Raw genomic sequence first — 17,243 nt, forward strand, 5'->3', positions numbered from 1 at the left:
CGGGAGGGGAGAGTGGAGTCGGTGGCATTTCCAAGCGAGGGTGGCTCATCACGTGGAGGGTGAGGGGTGGTCAAGCGTGGGGCACGGTGGGCCTTGGTTGAGATGTGAAGAAAGCCTCGCTCTCCCACGAGGGCCGGCAAATATCTGAAATTCTTTTTTTTTTTAATTTCATTTTTTAAAAAATGTTTTTAACTGGAGGAAAATCGCTTTTCAATATTGTGTTGGTTTCTGCCATAAAACAGCGCAGATCAGCCATAATGATACATGTATTCCCTCCCTGCAGAGCCTCCCTCCCCTGCCCCCATCCCACCCTTCTTGGTCATCACAGATCACCAGACTGGGCTCCCTGTGTTAGACAGCAGCTTGTCACCAGCTCTCTGTTTGACACATGATAATGTATATATGTTGATGTTACTTTCTCCATTAATGCACTCTTCCCTTCCCCTCCTGGGTCCACAAGTCCATTCTCTCTATCTGCATTTCCATTCCTTTCCTACAAATAGGTTCATCGGTGTCATCTTTCTAGATTCCATATATATGAGTTAATATATTTGTTTTCTCTTTCTGCCTTACTTCACTGTGTAAACAGGCTGTAGGTTCATGAAATTCTAATTCTTCATTCTTTCAGGTACTAAGCACTCTCCACCCTTAATGAGGTCAATAGTAGTCAGTCATACCTTATGAATTTGTTGATAATGTCCTTTCCAGTATCATCACTACATTAAAGCAAGTTTTAAGAGAGGCAGGGGAGATGACAGAGCCTGACCCCGGGGGCTGCCTCCTGGAAAGGCCGGGCCTCAGTGAGTTGCCTCATGGGGAGGCCTTTCTCCAGGACACCTGTGTGGGGTGGGAAGGCTCGGGTACCGCAAGGGGGTTGGTTTATCTCTTCTTCTGTTGCTAGATTGGCATCAGCAACAGGCCTTGTCTAACTGGAGACCAGAATGTGCAATCGATAATGGACTGGGCCTCGGGGGAGGGGATCTCTGGGGGTAGAGGGAATGAGAAATGAGCTGGCATGAGGAAACAGGGAGGGGCCAGCTTTGGCAGACGTGGCTCAGGCTGTGGGAGTTGAACTGGGCCTTGAAGTTGGGGTTTTAATTTTTGGCCACACAGCATTCAAGATCTTAGTTCCCTGACCAGGGGTTGAACCTGGGCCCCAGAAGTGAGAGCGCTGAGTCCTAACTACTGGACTACTAGGAAAGCCAAGAGGCAGGATTTGTTCAGTTGCTAAGTTCGTATCCGACTCTTTGCGACCCCATGGACTGCAGCACGCCACCCCATGGACTGCAGCACACCAGGCTTACCTATCTTTCACCGCCTCCCGGAGTTTGCTCAAACTCATGTCCATTGAGTCAGTGATGCCATTCAACCGTCTCATCCTCTGTCATGCCCTTTTCCTCCTACCCTCAATCTTTCCCAGCATCAGGGGCTTTTCCAATGAGTCGACTCTTCAAAGGACTAACGGGTAATTTTGCCCACCTGTCAGCAATGGGGGTGGCTTAGTAGTGGGGGAGGGGTGCAATCGGCCCCTCCTTCCAGAGCCTGCTCTCTCTCAGCTTCTGCATTTTCCCTTCCCCCCTTTTCCTTGCCCATTTCTTCTCTTTCTTTCTTATTTCCATTCCTTCATTTGTGTAAGGTTCCATTCCATAGCTAGCTAATGCGTCTATTTTGACCTGTGGTCTTCCACCCTTTTCCTAGTCTCTAGGCTCTGTCATAGTGACCTACAGTACAAGGATTACTGTTGTATTTATGAATGTTCATGTTCCCTGTTGGACAAAAGAGTGGGTGAATTAGCATCAGATTTTCTTTTCCCTCCCAAAGAGAACATGTAAGTAAATAAGGGCATCCTGTACTTGTCTAGGCCTTCGATTGTTTCCATTGTGAATCTGTAGTCCTTGGTTACCAAAGGAGGTTCATGGTGGAGATGTGTAAGTTTCCACTTTTATCTTTCATTAGAACCAGCCTGCCCTTGCACTTTTCCATTTGTTCTTCAGGTGGATGGGGTCAGCTACCTCCTTCAGGAGATCTATGGGATTGAAAACAAGTACAACACGCAAGAATCTAAGGCAAGTTCCGTCCATGGTTTGTTTTTTTTTTTTTTGGCCTTTCCCTGCAGGATGTGGGCTCTTAGTTCCCCTATCGGGGATCAAACCCCGACCCACTGCAGTGGAAGCGCAGGCTTAACTACTGGACCACCAGGGAAGTCCCCCTTCCACAGTTCTGAATGTCCTCTTCCCAGAAGGCAGGGTGAGACCGTCTCTGATCCAGCCAGGATCTAGGAATTTAGCACACCAAACTGAAATTTGTCTGATCCTAGAAGGGTATTTCTTCTTCCTCATTTCAGATGATTATAATTATATTTAAATTTGGAAATGAAAAAAAGGGCTGGTTTGGATGGGTTCTTCTGCGGGGCTCTGCTCACCCTGTTCCTTGGTCCCTCAGTTCGTCTCTCCCCTCCTTCCCTGCCTGGCCTCCTGGGCTCCATCAGCTCTGGCTGACGGCCAGGACGGGATCTCAGCCCCAGAGGAGGAGCTTGGCATGAACAGTTGCCAGAGGTGAAACTGGGTGTGCACAGGCACTTGGTAAACCATCAAGTTCAATGCGGGTGCAAGACTCTGCTCATATTGTCTCATCTCTGCAGGCAAGCTGCCTTCTAGAGAGTATGGGGGATTTCCCTGGTGGAGGGGTCCGGCGGTTGAGACTTCGCCTTCCAACACAGGGGTTGCAGGTTCAATCCCTGGTCAGGGGGCTAAGATCCGACATGCCTTGCAGTGAAAAAACCAAAACATAAAAAAGAATAAATAAATAAAGCAGGCACTATTGTAACAAGTTCAATGCAGACTTTAAAACTGATCCACATAAAATGAACGGATGAATACTAAAATAAAGCATGGGTCATGAGGGTCTCTGTGACACTGGCTAACCTTCCCCCCGGCCAGGTGGCTGAGGACGAGGTGAGCGACAACAGCGCTGAGTGTGTGGTGTGCCTCTCCGACGTGCGGGACACCCTGATCCTGCCCTGTCGCCACCTCTGCTTATGTAACAGCTGCGCCGACACCCTGCGCTACCAGGCCAACAACTGCCCCATCTGCCGACTGCGTAAGCCCCCGGAGCCCCGCCGGGTCCCCCAGGTCACTCCCCACCCCCGCCGGGGCAGCTTCCGTGGAGGCTCTAGTCCCTCCACGGGGACTAGATGACCTGTTTCCTTCTTCGCAGCCTTCCGGGCACTGCTCCAAATCCGAGCCATGAGGAAAAAACTGGGCCCCCTGACCCCAACCAGCTTCAACCCTATCCTCTCATCCCAGACCTCCGACTCAGAAGAGCATTCCGTAAGTTGGGCATTTTTTTTTTTCACCTTCTGTCCTACTTCACGTGGCTTGGCAGCAAGTAATTGAATCTTGGCACTCTGAAGAACTGAGTAAGCTGGCCGAGATCACATTGTGTTAGAACCCCCCGATAGGACAGTGGAAAAAGAGGTTCTGATCGTTAAAACCTCCCCTTTCCGCCTTGAGAACTCAGTATCCAGTTAATATTTACCATCTCTAGAGCCAGAGGCTTGCTGTTTCACTGCAGAGGTGGGGTCAGTTCTGGAAGGCCCCCAGGCAGAAACAAGAGGATGATTGTTTGAGGTTTAGATTCAACTTACTATTTTTATCTGAATCCTCAGAGCAGGTGACTATTTTTCTTTATCTGGTTTCATGGCCTCAGATACTAGGAGCCAAGTAGATGAAGTAATTCACCTTGGTCTCGTAATGTAAGTGATGGTGCAAAGCTTCCAAGCTTTGTAGTTATAGACTAGAAGGTCTTGTCTTTAGGTTAACATGTGAGTGGAAGAGATTAATTATTAATTATTCAGTAAGTGGTACTGGAATGATTAGGTAGCTATTTAGGGAAGAAAAATCAGTTAGTTTAGCACTTCACTCCTTATCAGATAATGAATTCCAGGTGGAGTAACTAGTTAACTACCCTAAAGACAAAGCAAACCAAACCTTAAAAACCTAGAATACTTTACAGATGATTCTTCAGTTGACTATGGATGGGGGTTCTCTAAGTGGGTTCTCTAAGCTTGAAAACAACCCAAAACAAGAACATGTAGATTTTATCACATAAAAAAACTTTAAACTTTAGATATGTAAAAGATGACCCAAATTAAAAGGCAATCAATAAATCCTATAAAGAAAAAAATGTAGGCACAACAAAATGTAGTCAGAGGAAAGGCTGGGATCTCTAGAATAACTCACCTGAATGAAATAATAGATAAATGGGCAAAGATATATATAAAAAACTTCTCAAAACAGGAAACATAGCTGGTTAATGATCAAACACATTAAAATTTTAAAAGTCAACCACATTAAAAATCAACAACATGCAAGTTAAAATGAGAGACCATTTTTCACTTTTCAAATTTAGAAACTTCCTTTTTTAAAGATAACCCATGCTGTCCAGAAAGCAATTAAAATAGGTATTCTGTTCTGCTTATAGGAGTATACCTAGAAAGTTCACTATAAAAAACAAACAGCTGTATATATCAAGAGCCTTAAAAAACATTGGTACTTGGGGATTTCCCTGGTGGTCCAGTTGTTAGGACTCCGTACTTCCAATGCAGGGACCACTGGTTTGATCCCTGGTTGTGGAACTAAGACCTGCCTGCTACGCGACAAGTCAAAAAATAATAATAATAATAATAATTAAATGAAACTTTAAAATGGCTTTGTAAAAAGAAAAAAAAGAGGTGTATGATAGGGTGAAGATTTAATAAAATTAATAATTGAAAAAAAAAAGAACCTTTGGACTTGGTAATCTAAGATCTTAGAATTTAATACCCAGAAAATGATCTGAAAAAAAGAGATGTGTGCATAATAAATGAACAGATGTTCATCAAAGTTCTGCTTACAGCAGGAAATGGATGCAATTAACTAGCCAGCACTAGTGGAAGAATTAGGAAAGGTATGGTATCTATGAAAAGGGACACATGTGAAGGAAAATATTATGTTCTGTGAAATAAGCTGGGTATAAAATTATTATTTACAGATTGATCACAACTGTGTAAACAATACAGAGGGAAAAAAAATGGAAGAAAATACACTAGAATGCTAGCGAAAGTTATCAATTTGGGTGACTCAGTTGTTGACTTTTTTCTTTCCATTTTTAGGTGTTTTCCAAATTTCCTGTAAAGAACACATATATCTATTATAATCAAAAATTAAACATTATTAAGAAGAAGCTCATGTATAAGTAGAGTCTCAGCGTATGTGGTTCTCTGATATTTTCTCTTTCTTCTGCCTCTAATACAGAAGCTTTTCTTGGCAGAACCCCCAGACTAGATATAAAAGGATGCATTTTTCCACCACAGAGGAAGAAACACACTCATACCATAAAATGAAAAGTTGTCTAATTAGTTTTTCAACCTGTCTCTGATGCCCCCAGTCCTCAGAGAACATCCCGCCAGGTTATGAGGTGGTGTCTCTCCTGGAGGCCCTCAATGGGCCCCTCACCCCGTCCCCAGCGGTCCCCCCGCTCCACGTGCTTGGAGACAGACACCTCTCAGGAATGCTGCCTTCCTATGGCAGCGACGGCCACCTGCCTCCCACCCGCACCTTCTCCCCCCTCGACCGCCTCTCCGACTGCGGCAGCCAAGGACTCAAGCTCAAAAAGAGTCTCTCCAAGTGAGTAGGCGGCAAGCGACAGCGTTGGCCCTGGGGTCCCTGACGAGATGCTTTCGGTCCATCCTTCCACTCCTCCGTGCTCGCTCCAGACCTGGGTCCCAGGGGCGGCGTAGACCCTCTGGGCTGTTGCCAGAGCTGCTCATTTCACTGGAGACCTGGGCTAACGACACCCGAGGGGGAGTTATCCCATCCCTTAGGAGAGGAAAATAAGATGGTACATGGGTCCTTAGGAGGATCCAGACAGATAAAACTTAAGGTGTTCTGTTTTGGGAGGAGGGTATAAGGGACAGGGAAGATGACACTGTTACGGTCATCTAGGGGAGCATCCCTGGGGAGCGTCCCTTAGTCTGAGGACTGAAGGAAGCTTGTGATCTGTATTTCTTAAGTATTTACATCCACCTTGGCACAAGTCATGGAGCTTCCCGGGTGGCATGGTGGTAAAGAATAGGCCTGCAATGCAGGAGACGTGGGGTTCAATCCCTGAGTGGGGAAGATCCCCTGGAGGAGGAAATGGCAACCCACTCCAATATTCTTGCCTGGAAAATTCCAGGGACAGAGGAGCCCGGCGGGCTACAGCCCACGGGGTGGCAAAGAGTCAGGCACGACGGAGCGTGCATGCACAGGCGCAAGTCATCATATCAGTTTCCCTGGCAGAAGAAAGGAGGGTATTTTACAGATACAAATACTGAAACCCTAAAAATGTCAGTGGTTTTCCCGAAGTTCAGACACAACTATTTGAAGGAGCAAAAGGGAAAACTCAGATTTTTCTGACACCCAGAAGAGGTCTCAGACCCCTCGGTACCCTTTCCCATGTCTCCACTCCTTCCTAAGAGGTGAGTTCCATGCAGTTCCCCCCATGGTCGTCTGCTCCCTCAGACATCTAGTTGATGGGAGTGTGGGCAAGTTCCAGTCTTTAAGTGGGCATTGGCTGCAACTGTTTCTCCCTACGGCCTCATGCAGGTCCGTCTCTCAGAATTCTTCTGTGCTGCCCGAAGAGGACGATGAGCGTTCCTGCAGTGAATCTGAGACACAGCTGTCTCAGAGACCGTCAGGCCAGCATCTCGGAGAGGTAATATATGCTCCATCCTTGTTGGGTTTTGGACTCTGGGTCCTTTCCTTCCTGCCTGCCAGCCTCTTCCGGTCCATCTGCTCCCATTCACTCATCACACCTTCTGAACACTCTCTGAGTCACAGCAAAGGTGTCACTAGACTCATTCTTTCAACAAAGAATGGAGCCTGTGTATCTGACCAGGTGTGATCCTCTGTGCTAAGAATAGCAACAATGGGGAGACACTGAAGTCCTGCCCTCGTGGTGCTTATTATAGGCTTGGCAGTTGGGGTGGGGTGGACATGCAGGACCGTCAAAGACAGTCAAAGTGTATAGGTGGTACCGTGGATCAGTGTATCAGGTAAGGGAGGGTCAAGGCTAGGAGCGGGGATGCTCACTTTAAAAAGTGGCCCATGGCGGGACCTCCCTGGAGGTCCAGTGGTTACGACTTCGCCTTCCAATGCAGGGCGCAGGTTCGATCCCTGGTCAGGGAACTAAGATTCCACCTGCCTCGTGGCCCAAAACATAAAACAGAAACAATATTGTAACAAATTCAATAAAGACTTTTAAAATGGGTCACACAAAAAAAGTGATCCATGGAGAATTCCCGGGCTGTCAAGTGGTTAAGACTCTGTGCCTCTACTGCAGGGGGCAAAACTTCTCAGACATTGAAGAGGAAGGCGAGAGAAACATTCCTGGTCGTAGGGACAGTACATGTGAAGCACAGAGCAGAAGTGGGGGCCCTGAGCATGCCAGTGGTAAGCGGGAACTTGGCTTGACCAGGGACCCCCTGGCAGAGGTGTGCAGACAGGATCAGGCAGGAGACAGACAGAGCTAGGCAGGGGGAACGCCTGGACTACAGTTTTAAGAGAATGCCTGGAGGAGAGAGAATGGGATATGGAGGGAGAACCAGCAGACCTTTGCATCTGTCCGGGGTGGACTGAGGTTACGAGCCCAGGTGATGGATGGCGGGGTGGGGGTGGGGGACCGGTGCGGGCTGGGGAGGGAGATGGTGTTTATGTTAGATCCATCGAGCTGGAACCAACCCCCCCATCCCATAGGAGAAGCCCAGGGGGGCTCCGGGGCCTTGACTGGTTTTGTGTTCTTCCCCTTCAGAAGGAGAGCTGTTTGTAATCCTGGGGAAGCCTGGGGTGCCCCGTGTCACAGCTGCTAGCTGACCTGGGTCATCTGAGCTGCCGCCTTTGTGTGGCTCCAGCAGATGCTGGGCCTCGGGCAGGAGGCGCTCGCACCTCCCCGGGGAGACAGCCAGCCACCCCGGGTCAGGGCTGCATAGAAGTGAGGACAGAGGAGAAGCCGGCCCTGCCTCGCATGTCAGCCCCCGCCATCCCTGGCCCGGGCCCCCTGCCCTGACCCCTTCCCTCCGACTCTGCCTCTCCCCAGGAATGTGGTGTCACCCCAGAAAGTGAGAACCTGACCCTGTCATCGTCAGGAGCTATTGACCAGTCGTCCTGCACGGGAACCCCGCTCTCCTCCACGATTTCCTCCCCAGAAGGTACCTGAGGAGGGCGGGAGTCCGTGACGCTTCTAGTATTTCCTCTGGGATGGACTGGGGAAGCAGCCAAGTGATACCTCAGCGGCCGCACCAAGTAGGGCCCAACTTGAGAGGGAAGTGGGACTCGGTGTCTTACAACGAGAGGGTGGTCTTGCCACCCAGCTAGGGGGAAGGCAGGTATCTTGCTCCCAGTCCTACTGTTGTAAGATTTCTTTTAACATCGTAACAGGCAAAAGCAAATCCCTCACCCCTGAGGTTGAGTTCGGAGCTCTAAAACGTAAAGGAAAGGGATTTCCCTGGGGTCCAGTGATTCAGACTCCGAGCTTCCAATGCCAGGGGCTCAGGTTTGATCCCTGGTCGGGGACCCAGGATCCTGCATGGTCCACAGCATGGCCAAAAAGAAAAAAAAAAATAAACTTAAACAAAGCATAAAGGAGTTGGCAACCCTTACATCTAAACCCTATTTGGTGAGGGCAAGGCCAGGCCGCCATGGTCCTCACGGCCCCCGGGTGTGGGGAGAGAACCCTACTCCCAGGGAACTCACAGCAGCCGTGCCTGATCTCCATCCCCTTCCCCCAACTCCTGTCTCCAAAGACCCTGCCAGCAGCAGCCTGGCCCAGTCGGTCATGTCCATGGTGTCGTCCCAGAGCCAGCACTCCCAGATCAGCACCGACACCGTCTCCTCCATGTCCGGCTCCTACATCGCCCCTGGCACGGAAGAGGAGGGGGAGGCCCTCCCCTCCCCCCGGGCTGCCAGCAGGACCCCCTCAGATGAAGAAGAGGTAAGCGGGGGGTAAGAGATGGCTCTCGCCTCTCTGGTTCTGCAGGCTCATCCCAAGCAGCTCAATCCAGGGTCTGCCAGGGAGATCACAAAGCCCCCCCGGTGTTCGGGAAGGGAGCCTCAGAAAACAGGGTACCGCGTCCTTAAGTCAAAGATGCCCTCGTATCTGATCTTTGGTTTGGCACCACTTCTGTCCTGAGGACTTGGTTTGGGTTTGCTGCCAGGCAAGCTGGGGAGGTGAGCTGGTGGTATCTGCACCTTGATTTTTGCCGCTCTTCTGCAGGTGACGCCCGCAGCATCTCCAGACTGCAACTTCATGGGCCTCGCCGCCGAGGAGCAGGACGCAGAGGTAACAGCCAGGCGGAGGACGGTGGTGCCCCCTCCCCAGTCTAGGGGCCTTCAGTGCTGGCAGAGGGTGTGAATGGGATGGGAGCTGTTCTGGAAGAAGCCTGTTAAGAGGCGGGTGCAGAGCCGAAGGACTGCCCCGAATAGCGAGGGCACTGGTCTCAGTGTAATAGGCGTGGAGAAAGTTCTAGAGAGAAGTCTTCTAGGCCAGACCCTCGAGAGGGTGTTTGTCCTCCGTTCGCTTAGTATTCACCCGGGACAGCCGGCTCACGGGTGCTTCCTGGCAGTGGGGGCACACTGACCAAGTGACGTGGCTTTAGCCTGCCCCCCACCCACTCCACCCATCCAGGAGCTCCATCCGGTGGAGGAGTCAGGATTGTAATTCAACATGAGAAGTGCTCGGACCCAGCTGTGGGGTTGTATAGGAGCACTCGGCTCACAGTGGGGATGCCAGACCTCTTTTTTGAGCCACAAGTTCTCAAAGGCATATCTGGACAGGGTTTGGGATCCTAAGGAATTTCTGAAAGTGTTTTGATCTCACAGTTTGCTTTTCCAATTCACAACTTTGACATCCACCTTAGAGAGACAGTGTGAGCTAAACCATTACCAAGACTATTCTTGAGAGTCCTAGGATCCGTCTGTAATGTGCCTCAGACCTGGTCCCTGCCGGCCGATCCTGCCTCACCAAGCAAAATCTGCCCTGCTCAGCCTCTGAGCCGTCTTATGTGGATGGGAAACGCATAGAGGCCAGGAGGCTGGTTGGCGCTGTTTTGTGGCCACTCAGTACACTCATGTCACTGCTTTCTGGACTCATAGCGCCTTCCTTCTGTCCTAGGGGAACGATGTTCTAGAGGAAGAGGACGCATCGCCCACACAGGAAGATGGTAAAAGACCTGGTCTTTGGCTCCCTGTTATCATATTTCTTTCCTGGGTATTCGCTAAACGGTACAGAAAGGGGCACCGGTGTGACTGGGTGGCACTGCTCAAGGGTGCGGCTTTGGAGACATGTTGTCTTCTTGATGAAATGTCAGAAAGCCAGCAGGGTATCCGAGGACCTCAGTGGCCTTCCCAGCTTTTTCCGGGCCCCCGGGCCAAGGTTGCAGAAGATATCATTCAGGTGGTTCTCCATCTACATGGAGTAGATTCTGAAGCTCCTTGGGCAGCTCCCAGCACCCTCCTGCTTCAGCTTCTCAGCAGAGTCTCCTGGAGCTGGTCGGGCAGCCCTGGAGCTAAGCTGCAGCAGGAGCAGAGGGCAGTTTACATCGCTTGGGAAGGACTGCAGGCAGGTCTGGTTTTGCTTTAGTGAAGAAAAGGGCTGCTATTATAGTAGCAGAGGGGCCTTAGCAGCAGGGGGCACGGTGAAGGCTGCGGGAGACTGCGGCAGCTCGGGGCAGCCAGCGTCCTCTAAGCTATGGGGGCGATTCTCTTTACTGTCACTTAGGCCTCAGTTATATCTGGGTTTTTCTCCTAAGTTGGAGTAGTCGGTTTACAATGTTGTGTTAGTTTCTGCTATATGGCAAAATGAATCCATTATATATATATATAGAATATATATATACAATATATATGTACAAGATATATATACACAACATATATGTACAATATATTATATATATACAATATATAATATATGTACAAGGTCTAATAAGTATCATGTATAATATTTTATTGTATACATATAGGTACACAATATATATGTACAATATATTATAAATATACAATATATAATATATGTACAAGATATAATAAGTGTCATGTATAATATTTTATTGTATACATACATACATATAGGTACACAATATATATGTACAATGTACTATATATATACAATATATAATATATGTACAAGATGTAATAAGTGTCATGTATATTTTATTACATACATACATATAGGTACAGCCACTCTTGTTTAGAGTCTTTCCCACATAGATCATTACCCAGTATTGAGTGGAGTGCCCTGTCCGATACAGTAGGCCCTTACTAGTTAGCTGTTTCACATATAGCAGTGCCTGTCTGTCAATCCCCATCTCGCAGTTTAGCCCTCCACCTCTTCCCCCTCCCAACCATAAGTTTGCTTTCTACATCCGCGACTCCTTCTGTTTGGTAAACAAGGTCAATCATATTTTCAGGGGAAGACTTTTGTTTCTAGTAAGCCTAGAGGGGGCTCCAGGCAGAGCAGGGAGCAGGATCGGGCGGGGCTGGGACTCCCACCTGGGGGGGGGAGGACCCGGCGGCCCAGGAACCGGTGTCTCTTCCCTCCGCTGCTCCGAGGCGCCTCCGCGGAAGGGCGACCTCCAAAGCAGACCCGGATCCCAGCCTGGACGCTGGTGTCGTGCTCGTCGCTTCTGCTTTGGCGCTGGCCGTGGCGGGGGCGGCGGGCGGGGGCCGCACGCACTCGGGACGGGAGCCGGGGAGGAGGGGCGTGGCGGCCCAGACTGCGCCTCCGCCCCAGCCCAGCGGGGTTTGGGCGCTGCGGTGGATGTCTTGAGGACTGGAGTTCCCCATTGTGATTGTCGCCCCCGCAGAATATTAGCCTCTGGGAAGTGCAGGGCAGCAAGTGGTTTCCGCCTGACATTCCAGAGCCCAGCACGGTAGCTGTATGTTTCTTCCTCTCCCTTCCACCAAGAAAAAAAAAAGGGGGAAAGTCTTGAAAAAAATAACGTCTAAAACTGTCCCCATCTTACGTGACTCTAGGTTTCCGTGTCAGTCCCTTAGAACAGGGGTCCCCAACTTCCAGCATCTAATGCCTGATGATCTGAGGTGCAGCTGATGTAATAATAGACATAAAAGTACACAATAAATGTAATGAGCTTGAATCATCCTGAAACCATCCCCCACCACCCTGTGGTATGTGGAAAAACTGTCTTCCAGGAAACTAGTCCCTTAAAAGGTTGGGGACTGTGGCCTTAAAACGTACTCAGAATAACAAATTAAGCCTCATCAGAAAATAAATTGTAATTTTGTGAACTAAGCGATTCTTTGATTTGATGGGCAAAATTATGGAACCGAAGAGCTTTAATTGCTGTTTTATGTATTAGTCATTTCGCAGAGCCTTGTGGTCATAAACATACCCCATACAAACCCACAGTCACGCGCCAGAGGCGGAGTCGCTTCCCGGTGGCTCCCCCAGCTCTTCCCAGCCTGACTTAGTCCTGCTCTGGGCCTGGGCCCACATCCTGCAGCCCTCCCCAGGGTCTGACTTCCCAGGAACACGGGCTGGAAAGGGGCCTGTTAAAGAAACAGCAGGACAGCAGGAGAACACAGTTTGATTCCTTTTTTTGTCCACTCTTTACCCACTTAATTACTGTCTTTTTTTTTTAAAACATATGATATGATTTTTTTTTTTTTTGTCTCCATCCTTAAGATTTTTATTTTAAGGACAGCAAAGCAGAGAAAAAACACAGCCAGCCCCTCTCTAACTGCCTTAACTCCGTTACAGGCCAGAGGACATGCGCATTTCTAGGTATGGAGTGTGACAATAACAATGACTTTGACATCGCCAGCGTGAAAGCACTGGACAATAAGCTGTGCTCTGAGGTCTGCTTACCTGGTGAGTGGCAGTCTGCTGAACATGAACTTGGTGGGAGACGCTCCCTCCCCTGCTCGCACCCCTGCTCTCACCCTGGGACACCCACCTCCCGCCTTGGAGTTCCTGCAAGAAGGCATGGGCTTTGTTAAGATGCTGGAAGCCGGTTGCTGAAAGGAGAGTCCTTGAGCAAAGAGAGACCCCTGCTCTGAGCGAGACTGTTAGGGCAGGAAGAAAAGGGGCAAAAATCCCTCCCAGTCCTTCCGATTTGGCCTGACAGGGCGCCTCCATCACAATCTTACAGATCCCATGGCAGGGGGCCACGTTTTGCTTCCATCAGCAGCACTGGAGGCAGACACCACCTCTTCGAGAAAGTCTTAGAGAGCCCTGAGCCCTTGAAAAGGGAACTTGCAACTCCCCAGAGGAGCGTGGATCATTAGGATCAGAGAGGAATTTGAGAGTCAGCGTTTTATAGATGAGCGAGTGGCTCTGTGACCCAGGGAGGCCTGGGTGACCACCAGTTGCCTTGTGCTCCCTGGATGTGGATCCCAGAGGAGAGATCAGGGGTCAAGGGTGCCTCCTCTCCCTGGAGCCTTAACTCTAAATTCGATCAGGGCCATCAGGGTGCCCCTGACGTGTTCCCACGATGCTTAACTGAATCTGGGATACATTCTCCCGGAGAAGCTCACCTGTCGGTCACACTCCAGGCACTGAGGTCCCTCTGCTCCTTGCTCACTAAGGGCTCCACCAACAGGCCTCTAAAGCCACATCTTGCCCAGTGATCTAAGTCGACGTTGCCTCTCCTGGGTTCACAGCAGAGATTGCCTTCACGTTGCGTGGTTCTGTAATCTTTTGAAGTGCCCTGAAATGAAGACTTCCTTCGCTTCAGGACACCCACGTCTTTGTCGTGGGTCCAGTGCTTTAATTGCTTGGTGACGTGCCTATGGGGCTGGAGGGACAGCCTTCTGTGGTTGCCACTCTCCATCAGCCTGCGAAAGACCCAGGTCCTCACCCCTCTGGCCCCGAGCAGGCTTGCAGCAGGGGAAGCCGTAATTCCCAGGGTCGCCTTCCCAAGGGCCCTCCGGTCCTTCCCCACTTAGCGCTGACCCTGCCAAGTCTGTGCCGGGAGCGGCTGGGGCCCAGGGTCCGCTTCATTCCTGCCTTCCCGCTCCTTACCTGGCTTCTGTCTGTCATTGTGTTTCTCATGTCTTTTTGCCAAATGTGTAAGTCTGTCCGATTTATTTATTTTGAAACTCATTTCTGTTATCCAGACTCTGTGAAAGTTCATGTTCACTCGTGCCTGACCCCGAGCTTGCTGGGCGTGCGCACACCCGAGGGACTCTTGCCGAGGCTTCCGTTCCTAACTGGCAAGGGCCTATATTCCACATTCTGGGATTTTTTCAAGGAAAAAAAAATTTCATGAGAATAGATGAATCCCTGTTCCTCAAAAATGGATGCATCCGGGGCAAAGGTTGCGGGAAGAATTTGTTTTGGTCAGTAGTTGGGGAAGATGACCAGGGATTCCCTGGTGGCTCAGATGGTCAAGAATCTGCCCGCAGTGCAGGTTTGATCCCTGGGTCGGGAAGATCCCTCGGAGAAGGGCATGGCTTACCCACTCCAGTATTGTTGCCTGGAGAATCCCATGGATGGAGGAACCTGGCGAGTCCATGGGGTCACAAACAGTCAAACACGACTGAGTGATTTAACGCTTTCACTTTGGGGAAGATGACATCTCTGCCCTGTGTCTGTAGCAGCTGTGCCCCCTGGGCTTTAAGAGAGAAGTCTAGGTTCCTCCCTCCCCCCGGGGACCCCCCCCCCCATTTCCACCCTTGTTTTTTGGCAGAGGGAGCTGCTGGGAATTGTTTCAGCCAGCCATGCCGGTGGAAACTGATCCCATTCTGTCTGCTTCTTCCTCTCCCTAACTCCCTCTGGCCAACCTGCTGGTGGATCTTTATTCCACTGTGGGCTTGCAGGAGGGGAGTGAGACCTGGGATTCCTTATGGTGATCTCAGGAGCCAGCCATTCTCAGATTAAACCAAGCGCAGCGTCCGGGCCGTGTGAAAGCACATGGCTGGGATGGCTGCTCTGGGCCCAGGCCTAAGTGCTCGAGGGGGTCCCTACATCGCCTCACCCAGAGGTCTCAAGGGCTCTTATGGGAGAGGGCAAGTGCATCTGCTCCCTCGGTACATGTTTCTCCAGTTCCACTGTTAGCATCACACTGGTAGCAAAGTGCTGGGAACTCTCTGGAAGGAGCTGTCGGGTTAATGACAGAAGTACCCACTTTGGTAGGTCCCATGGAATAGACAGACTTCATCACACTCAGCTGGAAGTTCTGAGTTCCACCCTATGACTGAGGTACTGCAGGCTGGCTTGGCCGCCAGGACAGCTTCTCGGACTCTTCGAGAGTCTCCCTCTTTACAAGGATGTTAGTCCCCTCACGGAGGGCCCACGAGAAGCAGAGACTGGGGAATACCCATGGTCCAGCGCCCCCCGCCACACACGTACCCTGCCAGGATCCCCAGCTGATGGCTAGGACTGCTCGCGTCCCCATCCTCCCCACTCTGATCACCCATGTGGGAGTGACACTGAGAGAGCACCTGTGTCAATCCAGCCCCTTTTTCTCTAAGAAGCTTCTGGATCTTCTTGGACCCGAAAACTAAGGGTGGGAGTGAGAATATGGTATATTATGAGGTTGTTCTGAAAGATTCTCAAAGGGAGGAAATCTGAGTTGAGAGGGGTAGGTGGCGAGCAGATTAGAATTGCATGCTAGGTAGATGTGGTTGCAAGGAATATGATGGCGTATCACACAAGTGGCAGGATAGTACTCAGGGGACCGGTGACAGTTCTGTGAAAATGCCTCTGGGGAGTGATGGGGAAAAGCAAAGATAATATGGTTTAGTGGAAATACAAATGTTTTTAAATGACTGCATTGTACAGGAGTGGGCATCGCCAAGGAAATGTAAAATACTTATGGAGGGAATTCCCTGGTGGTCCAGTAGTTAGGACTTGGCGCTTTCACTGCCATGGTCCAGGTTCAATCCCTGGTTAGGGAACTAAGATCCCCCAAACTGTGCATCATGGCCAGAAAAGAAGAAAACAAAAAAGTACTTATGAAGACCTCAAATAACCCAAGACTAAGGAAGGGTTACACTTCCCAGATACTAAGGAAAAATTGAAATGAACATCCTGTTTTCCTGGAGAGACCCTACAGGATGGTCGGAACTGTTACAGCCCTTATATTTAATTAGTGGCTGGGCAGAGACAGGAAGATGGCTCAGACAGTAAGGAATCTGCCTACAATGCAGGAGACTGGAGTTGGATCCCTGGGTTGGGAAGATCCCCTGGAGAAGGGAATGGCTACCGACTTCAGTATCCTTGCCCGGAGAATTCCACTGGATAGAGGAGCCTGGTGGGCTATACAGTCCATGGGATCGAAGAGAGTCGGACGTGACTGAGTGACTAACACTTTCAGAGACAGGAAGGGGTGTGCAGAAGCACCCTGGATGTGCTTCCCAAATCTGCCTCTAGAGGTCTCTCCACTCTCCCATTTCTGAGTCCCCAGGATGGAATTGAGCGAGAAGCACCTTTCTCTATCCTTGCTGAAAGACCCTGAATCTCCAGGCTCTCTTTTCTGGCTGAGGGCTGGACAGAATGGCTTACCTGCTGCACCCAGGCTCGCCCTCTGAGCAGGAGGAGCCGAGCAGCAGCAAAGTTTGGCCAAGGGTCCAGCAGGGGCCCTTTTTAGAAGAAAGGGTACTGTCACGAAGCCCAGGAGCACAGAGGCTTCAGGTCTGAGTCTTGAGGTGGTTTCGGAAGGAGCCATATGTGCGCCCTGGCTCAGGAACTGGACCGGTGGCGTTGGTAGCAAGGACTCATGCATTCAGACCTGGCGGCCGGTGGTGGTAGCCGTGTAGAGACGGCGTTTTGACTTTGTACGTGCGTGTGTGTCTGTGTGTCTTCTCTCTCGTTTACCATTTGCTTTTGGTCTTTCCCACCAAACAGCCGCCGTTCCGGAGTCCTGCCCCCTAAACATTGAGGAATAGGTATGAGTTCTACCAAATTATATACTTGAACAAACAACTCACTCTCTCTGGGGGTTCTTAACTTACAAGGGCGATCTGGCCTACTCTTCATGCCATAGTCACACTTAGAGGGCCATCCTTAGAGGGCGCCAGACTGCAGTGCCCCCAGGGAATAGGGACCCCCACATTCTGTCTGGCTGCGAGAGATAACCTAACAGTTTTCTGTCCTGCGGACTCCTCTGGCCTGGGGTCCACCTCTGCAGGCTAGTATCAGAGGTTTAGGATGGATGATCGCACCAGGACTTTATGGGAAATACTCAGTTTCTATCCACTTAATCCTAG

General features: G+C 50.2%; 1 protein-coding gene and 1 non-coding gene across 4 annotated transcripts in view; both read left to right on the forward strand.

Annotated features, from left to right (window-relative positions):
- RNF157 (ring finger protein 157) overlaps positions 1 to 17,243 on the forward strand; it is a 74,747-nt gene that overhangs the window by 52,487 nt on the left and 5,017 nt on the right. For 2 of the 3 annotated variants that reach the window (XM_020915557.2, XM_020915559.2), the window contains 10 exons: positions 1,995 to 2,066; positions 2,940 to 3,099; positions 3,217 to 3,329; positions 5,428 to 5,666; positions 6,627 to 6,735; positions 8,116 to 8,227; positions 8,822 to 9,009; positions 9,292 to 9,357; positions 10,189 to 10,237; positions 12,793 to 12,903. In XM_020915557.2, coding sequence (XP_020771216.2) covers positions 1,995 to 2,066; positions 2,940 to 3,099; positions 3,217 to 3,329; positions 5,428 to 5,666; positions 6,627 to 6,735; positions 8,116 to 8,227; positions 8,822 to 9,009; positions 9,292 to 9,357; positions 10,189 to 10,237; positions 12,793 to 12,903 — 1,219 coding nt within the window. Of the gene's footprint in view, positions 1 to 1,994; positions 2,067 to 2,939; positions 3,100 to 3,216; positions 3,330 to 5,427; positions 5,667 to 6,626; positions 6,736 to 8,115; positions 8,228 to 8,821; positions 9,010 to 9,291; positions 9,358 to 10,188; positions 10,238 to 12,792; positions 12,904 to 16,881; positions 16,923 to 17,243 lie in introns of all 3 variants that reach the window. The other variant, XM_020915558.2, reaches the window with a different exon arrangement.
- On the forward strand, positions 15,861 to 15,932 carry TRNAE-UUC (transfer RNA glutamic acid (anticodon UUC)). Its single transcript has one exon. It is a non-coding gene; the product is annotated as a tRNA-Glu (tRNA).

The sequence above is a fragment of the Odocoileus virginianus genome, chromosome 17 (genome assembly GCF_023699985.2).
Source record: "Odocoileus virginianus isolate 20LAN1187 ecotype Illinois chromosome 17, Ovbor_1.2, whole genome shotgun sequence".
In the NCBI taxonomy this organism is placed as follows: Eukaryota; Metazoa; Chordata; class Mammalia; order Artiodactyla; family Cervidae; genus Odocoileus; species Odocoileus virginianus.